The sequence below is a fragment of the Ochotona curzoniae genome, unplaced genomic scaffold (genome assembly GCF_017591425.1).
Source record: "Ochotona curzoniae isolate NIBS_2020 unplaced genomic scaffold, NIBS_Ocur_1.0 contig_883, whole genome shotgun sequence".
NCBI lineage: Eukaryota > Metazoa > Chordata > Mammalia > Lagomorpha > Ochotonidae > Ochotona > Ochotona curzoniae.
Window position 1 is genome coordinate 54,433,080 of NW_024466599.1, and position 8,496 is coordinate 54,441,575.

The following is an 8,496-nucleotide window of genomic DNA, read 5'->3' on the forward strand; positions in this document are numbered from 1 at the left end:
TCTAGATCTACTCAGAAGGAAGCGACAAGAAACAAGCCAGTGTCAGGGGGAGAAAACTGTCTCCCCTAAACAGCCTTTCCTCCTCATCCCCCACCCCACAACTGGGTTTGTTCAAAAATAGTTAGAACAATACTTACCTTCTTTCTTTCTTTTTTTTTTTTTTTTAAGATTTATTTTATTTTTATTGGAAAGTCAGATGTACAGAGAGGAAGATCTTCCATCCAGTGATTCATTCCCCAAATGGCCACAACAGCTGGAGCTGAGCTGATTCCAAAACCAGGAGCCCAGAGCCTCTTCCGGGTCTCCTATGTGGGTGTAGGGTCCCAAGACTTTGGGCCATCCTTGACTGCTTTCCCAGGCCACAGGCAGGGAGCTGGATGGGAAGCTGAGTCACCAGGATTAGAACCGGTGCCCGTATGGGATCCCGGCGCGTGTAAGGCAAGGACTTTAGCTGCTAGGTTACCACACTGGGCCCTATTTACCTTATTTCTTAGGGACTTGAATCCTAGAACCTATTTTTATTACTGTTTTAAAAGATGTAATAATGTATTTACAGAGATAAAGAGGAAGAGATGGAGAAAGATCTTCACCTGTTGATACACTCCTGCAAATGATCACAACAGCCGGAGCTGGGCCAGGTTACAGTCAAGAGCCTGGAATTTCATCCCTGCTCCCACATGAGTGTCAGGGGCCCAGGCACTGGGGCTATGATCCACTGCTTTCTCAGGCACATTAGCAAGGAGGTGGATCAGAAATAGAGCAGCTGGGGCTCAAACTGACACCCATATGGAATGCTGAACCCACTGTGCCATAACACTGGCCCCTGTCTTTAATTTTTAAAGATGACGTGCCATATTTCAAATGAAAGAACTTTTCAAAAATAAATCTGTAAGGTGAATTGATTTGCATATGAAGACTGAAAGGGCATTGAATTGACTACACAGCACAGACACCCGATGGAGGGTTGATGGTGGGCAGGGGGTGACTGGGCCTGGGTAGAGAGCTGGGAAGGTGGCCGGTGGATGTGTTGATGGCTGCGTGGATGGATGGGTGAACAGGTGAGTCACTCACTATTCCCTGAGCACTAGATGCTGAGCCGATCCTTTCCTCTGTGCTCCCCAACCCACAGGGAGAGCAGGAAGGGGACGAGGACGAGGACGGCCACATCGTGGATGCTGAAGCTGAGGAGGGCGATGCTGATGCCTCTGATGCCAAACGCAGGAAGAAGCAAGAGGAGGAGGTGAGGGGCGCCTTGGGTGTGTGGCCCTGCCCACCGGAAACCTGAAGCCCCAGGTCTCCACTGAACCAGCGGGGCTTAGGGGACAGGACTTGGGCCAGGGCTGCCCTCTAGATCCGACTGTCCCTGGATTTGAATTAGATTTGAAGCCAAGAAAGCTGGCTCTAGCATACAGTACCCACTCCCAGATGCAGTCCCCTACTGTCAGCATCACAGAGGGCGGGGCTGTGGGAGGGTACACACATGCAAGGCCTGCAGCAAGTGGATGAGTGCTGAGGACATGCTGAGACGGGGGGGGGGGGGGGGGGGGGTGACACTGCCTCAAGAGGGGCTGGCCCAGAGCACAGAAACCTGAAGTGTGAATGAGGTCTCATGGGCGGAGGCCAGACATCACCTCTGCAGGGCTGCTGGGTCTACTGGCAGGATCCAAGTGAGCACCATGCAGCCACCTCCAGCAACACAGCTATGCTCCGTTTCCTGCCAGGTGGATTATGAGAGTGAGGAAGAGGAGGAGGAGAAGGAGGGAGAAGAGAATGAAGATGAAGAGACCCAGGCGGAAGGCACCCACGAGGCACAAGAAGAGCCAGGTGACAATGCCGAGGGCGACTTGGGCCCCGAGGATGACACGCCCCAGGAGCCCCTGCACAGCCGGAAGCCCCAGGCAGCAGAGTCAGTGGAGCGCCGGGTACAGGCCGTGAGAGAGGCCCACTCGTTCATCGAGGACTATCAGTACGACACTGAGGAAAGCCTGTGGTGCCAGGTCAGTGTGCTGGCATAGCCAGCCTGTTGCAATGCCCCACACTCCTGGCTGGCCTACTGTGGAACCCCGTGCTCCTGGCTAGCCCTCTCAGCATCTGCTCGTTCCTTGTACACGTGCCCTGTGGGGATCGGCTGCCCCCTTGCCAACACCGGGCCCTTGTTAGGGTCTGGTAACAGCTATGGACCCTCTACTCCAAAGCTCAGCCTCACAATGTCACTTTCAGACCCCTCATGAGCCAGTTATCTCCAGTGGTTCCAGTATGTTGGTGTGACCTTTTAGGTCCTAGTAGTATTTTTTTTCTTTTTAATTGGAAAGACAAGCTTACAGAGAGGAGAGACAGAGGATGGTCTTCCATCTGCTGGTTCACTCCCCAAATGGCTGCAATGGCCAGAACTGAGCCAATGCAAAGCCAGGAACCTCTTCTGGGTCTCCCACATGGGTGCAAGGTCCCAAGGCTTTGGGTCATCCTCCGCTGCTTTTCCAGGCTATAAGCAGGGAACTGGATGGGAAGTGGAACAGCTGAGACACAAACAGGTGCCCATATGGGATCCCAGCACTTGCAAGGCAGAGGATTAGCCACTGTGCCATCACACCAGGCCTTGGTATTTCAAATGCAGCATTTCATTTACCACTCCACCAAGTGCAGCAAATATGTCTGCAGGCATTCCAGCAACACACCAGCTTCCCCGACAGGACCCCCTAATGTATTCTCAGAGTGAGGGATTTTGTGTTTCCCTCAACATCTGCACAGGCTTACCCTGTGTCCTCCCTTTGATCCAAAGGGGAATCAAAGGGTTCCCCTTCAGTAATGCAGACTGAGACTCACTGGAGGGGTCACATGCATAAAACAACACATACCGGGGACTGTGCATGAGCAAAGGACATTGGGACAGTGTGGCATGGGCTGGGTCTCAGTGTCTTCACCACCATTTGTAAAAGTTGACACTTCTTACACTGCTCTGGGCGATTCAGCTCCAACCCTCTCAGCCAAGGACCTCACCAGGAAGGCCTTGTCAGGATCTGCCATGGGGCCATGGCTCTCCCCACCGCCACTCAGCACGCGCTCCTCCTGCAGGTGACCATGAAGCTTCCTCTGATGAACATTAACTTTGACATGAGCTCCCTGATTGTGTCCTTGGCCCAAAGCGCTGTCATCTATACCACCAAGGGCATCACGCGGTGCCTCCTGAATGAGACAACCAACAGTAACAATGAGAAGGAACTGGTGCTCAACACGGAGGGGATCAACCTGCAGGAGCTGTTCAAGTACGCAGAGGTAGGTGTGTCCCCCAGGTCGGGGCAGTGGCCCTGCCCTCGAGCTGTCTGTCCTAGGGACTGTCCCCTAGCCAGTGACCCCTGGCCCTTCTGGTATGGCTTGTGCATCCAGGTTGTGGGTGCTGAGGTACCCAAGCACCCACACTGTTCACAGCACTGCCATCCCACCTACTGCCCAGCAGCATCTGCCCTCTCAACTGGACTGTGAACTTTCGACTTGCAGGTCCTTCCAGCTGGCTCTCCGCCAGGCCCTGGGGCTACAAGGGTTTCCCCTCACAGAACACTGAGGAACAGGACCCTCCAGCCCACTCTCCATTGCTCCTATTAAGCCAGCAGAGTTCCCTGTGCCTTGTGCACTTGGACCCTACGGCCTCCTGCTGCTCCTGTGAGCAGCCTTTCCCCACACAGAGCACCCCAGGAGCTTGATGTTCACATTGTAGGTGGCTGCCCTGGTTCCCAGGGGTGACTGATGTCGTATAAGAGGCATTCCTTTAAAAGCGAGCCAGGTCCGTTCATGCCTAAACAACATGACTTGCTGAGGCATTCACCGCTGGTCCTCTTGGGACTCTGATAATGACAGCAACACAGAGCTGAGAACCCACAGCCTCACCTCCTGCTCATCCCGGGCAGCCTCTCTACATTTTATCATCTGCTCCACTCAGCAGGAAGGGACCGCAAGGCCGCTGTCCCCACCCCTCACTCACCACCAACAACATTCCTTCCTCCCACCCCTTCAGATTCTGGACCTGCGCCGCCTCTACACCAATGACATCCATGCCATGGCCAACACATATGGCATCGAGGCTGCCCTGCGCGTGATCGAGAAGGAGATCAAGGACGTGTTTGCCGTTTATGGTAAGGCAAGCATCCTGAGAGCTGGTGCTGGCCAGGCAAGCTGGCACCGAGCTGGAACTGGGTGTGCATGGAGCGGGTATGTGCACTCTGGAGACACGACCACTGTAGGAGTCCCCGAAGGGGAAGGTATCTGGGTGGCAGTGCCATTACTGTGGCGCCCTCAGGGCTTTCTCCCCTCCGCTGCTAGACCCTTTGAGGAAGCTTCCTTTGGGCGGGCCAGTCCCTTCCTCCTGCTTTCAGGGTTTCTGCTCCCCAGCAAATAAACATAGTTAGAGTCTTAGTTCTGGCACTGCTGGCCAAAGTAGAAAGCAGGATGCAAGGGGTACAGGAGCTCCCCAGATGAGGGGTACAAGGTACTGTTAGAAGCAGCTCAGCTGACCCCTCTGTGCTCCCTAACACCACCCGCCTGCCCGTAGGCATCGCCGTGGACCCTCGCCACCTCTCCCTGGTGGCCGACTACATGTGCTTCGAGGGTGTCTACAAGCCCCTGAACCGCTTCGGGATTCGGTCCAACTCTTCGCCTCTGCAGCAGATGACTTTCGAAACCAGCTTCCAGTTCCTGAAGCAGGCCACCATGATGGGTCAGTGCCGGATTTTTCCCAACCTTCCCTCGCCCCACCCAACTTTTCCACATGGTCACACACACACACACACACACACACACACACGGCCGTGCTGTCCTGGCAGCCAGGAAGGGCAGGCAGCAGATGCATATGCTGTGCCTATGTAAAGGGAGTCGCACGCTGAGGCAGTGCTGGCTGTCAGGCTCAGCCTCAGAGACTGAGGACCAGCCTGTCCGTCCTTGAGCCCAGCCCAGGCCCTTCACATCTCCCCCAGCCTCCCCCTTGAGCACCTGACTCACGACCTTGTTTCTCCCGCAGGATCCCATGACGAGCTGAGGTCCCCTTCAGCCTGCCTTGTGGTCGGGAAGGTCGTCAAAGGTGGGACAGGCCTGTTTGAGCTCAAGCAGCCCCTGAGATAGCCACTGCCGCTGGCCTGCCCTCTGCGTGAAAGGACCATGAGACACAGTCCCAGGGCGCTGAGGGCTCAAAGGCAGAGCACAGCATGCCCTGAGCTGCAAAAGCAAGCTGGCCTCCAGTCTGGGCCAGCTTCCCTGGGAAGTGACGGAAATGCCCATCCTAACCCATCATGTCTCAGGACCTCCCCACCCCACTGAGCCACTCCAAGATGGATGGGGGCTTCACCTGTGGTGTAGGGGATCTCAGATGCTGCAGAAATCCCAGAACCCCAGGAAGAAGGAAGGGAGAGTGATGCTTCACTGCTGGGGATCCCACACACCCCCAGAGCTGTGAGCTGCCAGGGGTTGCAGGGGGAGTCCAGGGACTTCTGGGAGAAGGAAGGCAACACATAGCCTGCTGTCCTGTGACCTGTTCTTCCCAGCTGCTTCTGTCCCTGGAGCAGGGCCCCATGCAAGACTTCTTCCCTGAGCCAACTATATGATGGCATGGCCTTCATCTGCTCACCTACTGTGCCTGAGGCCCGAGCATCCTGCCAAGGTGGTGGAGGCAGTTTCTCCAGGCTCCAGAAGCTCACTGCAACCCAGAAAATCACAAGTCATGACCAGGGACCACTGTGTGTCCGGCTTTGCCTGGCTCTGCCCTCCGTTCAGCATCAAGGTGTATGTCCCCATGGTCAAGGGCTCTCTGTGCCTGGCACCTGCAGCCAGATACCACAGTGTGGATGGAAAAGGCAGAGAAGACTTGTCCTAGGGCTTTGCAAAGCCAGAGGCTGCTGCTATTTTGGTCTAATATTGTCCCAGTTGAGGCTGAGTGATAAATATCACTGAAATTAACTGCTGTGAGAATAAAAAGGCTTGATTTTTTTTTTTTATTCTTGTTCTGTTTTGGGTTTGTTTGTTTGTTTTGTTTTAATTTTTTCCCTTGGTTCTCAATTTCTGCAGTTGAAGTTGAGGCTGCCTGCTGCTAACTGGCCAAGAACACATGCACAAAGCCCAGCCCTATAGCTTCCATGCCCTCTGCCCCCACCTGGCCCTGGGGCATTCTCCAGAGCCAGCTTTGGCCTGCTAACCTGGAGAGGCAGGGGCAGAAGCCTGTGGGCCCAAGGGGCTAACCTTGCCCAGGGTCGGGGGAGGGCCCTTACTGTGGCCGCAAGGTTAGGGTCAAAGGTTACAGGGAGGCCTTGTCGTGAAAGTGTGACCCTGCTGCTTCCTCCATACATATGGCCAGTCCCTCCTGAGGGACTAGCCTGAGGGAGGCCAGGACTTGAGGGTCCCCAGGGTTTGAACACAGGGATATATAACAGCTTCCATGGGGGTGAGATGAGGAAATCACCACAAAACCTTTCCCTAGAGGCCCAGACTGCAGGGTAGGGATTCATGCTACGGCTTAAGGACAAATTCACTGTTTAATGAGAAGGTCCAAAGGAGACCACATCAGGTCTCCAGACCTGGCGACTGGCCAGATGACTGAGTTCCCCCATCACTGAGCGCATGGAGGTGTTGGAGCAAGCCCTGAATATGGGCAGCATTGTATTGGTCAGATCTGGACACATGTTGGGCTGTGAAGTGACAGCCTCCTGCCCCCACCCATCCTTGCAGTTCCTGAGCACCTGTGTTCTACACCTGTTTCTTCCCAGATGTATGCAGATGAAACATACCTGGTTGCCCATCAGATGTTCCAGATGGTGCACAACCTAGCGAGCAAGCAAATTTCCCCCTTCCAGGACTGCACGCTCTGTCCTGAGGCCTCAGGGTGGCTGCCTTGGCAGCCCCAGATGCCTTGTCTTTAGAAGATTCTTGGGATCATAAATACACTGCTTGTAAACATGCATTTGAGAACAAGAGCCAAGGGTAGTTAGGTCCAAGCCAAAACTTGGGCAGAATAGGGAACAGGCTGTAGAATCATTCATCAGAAGGAAATGGACACTGGTGATCTGCTGGGACCCCCAGACTTCCCATGAAAGCCACATGTACTCTGACACCTGAAGTGCTGCCAGCAGCCACTGTCTCATGTCCTTGCCCCTTCAGGGGTGATGTCCCTCACCTACTTGCTCTCTTTTTCTGGAAGACAGACATATTTTGGATGTCCTTTCTTAAAAGGATTGTATTTGTGTATTTAAATGACAGAATTACAAAGCGGGAGGAAAGTGAGAAAAGCCTTCCAACTGCTGGTTTACTCTGTGCACTCAGCCAGACCCAAGCCGAGAACCCTGAACTCCAGCTGGGTCTACCACACAGGTGACAAGGGCACAAGCACTTGGGCCACCCTTCACTGCTTTTCCAGGCACATTAAATAGGGAGCTGGATCCAAAGTGGAGCAGTTGGGACTTGAACTGATCCTCATGTGGGATGCCAGCTTAACCCACTGCACAGAGCTGGCCCCTGCTTGTTTGCTCTCAACAGTTAATGCTGTTTTGAGTTCTCACCAAAACCACCACCAGCCTGTGAGACATGGGTGACACACCTAAAACTTGAAACTTTCCACTGTTCCTTAACCCCAAATATATGAACAAATAAATGCCTATACCCACTGAGCACTAACTCCCCATCCCCTCCTTTCCAAAGCCCCTAGAAAACATCATTAAACTTGTATGTATACAACTATTCTAGGTGCCTCATTAAAGTGGAATCCTAGTTTTTGTCCTTATATGACATGCTTCTTTGATTTAGTGTAATGTTAAATTCATCCATGTCCTGTGACAGCATCAGCCACATTCTATTGTGGCGACATGTGACATTTATTTCTTCATCTGTTGATGGACACTTGGGTTGCTTCCACCTCCTGGGCATTGCAAATAATGCTTTGGACTTGGGTACACAAATCTCACCAATCCTCTCTTCCTTTGATGCATATCTACAAGTGTTGATTGCTGAGTCAATAGAGTGATTATCTTTTTCCACTTGTTGAGAAACCAATGTCTTATTTCCCATGGTACCCGTTTTATATTCTACCAACCGTGTGCGAGGATTCTGATGTCTCCCTCCTGGTCCTTTCATTTTTTTTTAGAGCCTCCTTCCTAACAGGTGCAAAATGGTTCCTTATGATAATTTGACAGGAGCTGTGTTTTGATTGCATGTGGGGTCTTTATGTAGGCTGCACCTGCTGAGACTTGGGAACCACTTAGCCCATTGCTTACTTATCTTAACATTTTTGAATTTGCAATTCAGTTGGGTTCTCCCAGAGATGAGAAAACACCCCTGAAATGGGAAAGATTGGCCCTGAAAGTCTGATTGGGTGGAGTCCTCCATCAGCCATTTCCCCTGAATAAACTCCTTGGAGAGGCAGCCATATCCTGGAGTAAGAGCAGTTGAAGTAACACTGGACATATTGCTGGCCTCTTAATCCTGGTGTAATTTTATTTGAATCTGAACCACCAAAAAATGTCGGGG

General features: G+C 52.9%; 1 protein-coding gene across 1 annotated transcript in view; it reads left to right on the forward strand.

Annotated features, from left to right (window-relative positions):
* POLR1A (RNA polymerase I subunit A) overlaps window positions 1-5,288 on the forward strand; it is a 63,934-nt gene extending 58,646 nt beyond the window's left edge. The window contains exons 29-34 of the mRNA XM_040993585.1: window positions 1,130-1,240; window positions 1,722-1,997; window positions 3,073-3,273; window positions 4,010-4,127; window positions 4,544-4,708; window positions 5,009-5,288. Coding sequence (XP_040849519.1) covers window positions 1,130-1,240; window positions 1,722-1,997; window positions 3,073-3,273; window positions 4,010-4,127; window positions 4,544-4,708; window positions 5,009-5,109 — 972 coding nt within the window. The 3' untranslated portion in view covers window positions 5,110-5,288. The remainder of the gene's footprint in view (window positions 1-1,129; window positions 1,241-1,721; window positions 1,998-3,072; window positions 3,274-4,009; window positions 4,128-4,543; window positions 4,709-5,008) is intronic.
* The last annotated feature ends 3,208 nt before the right edge of the window (window positions 5,289-8,496 follow it).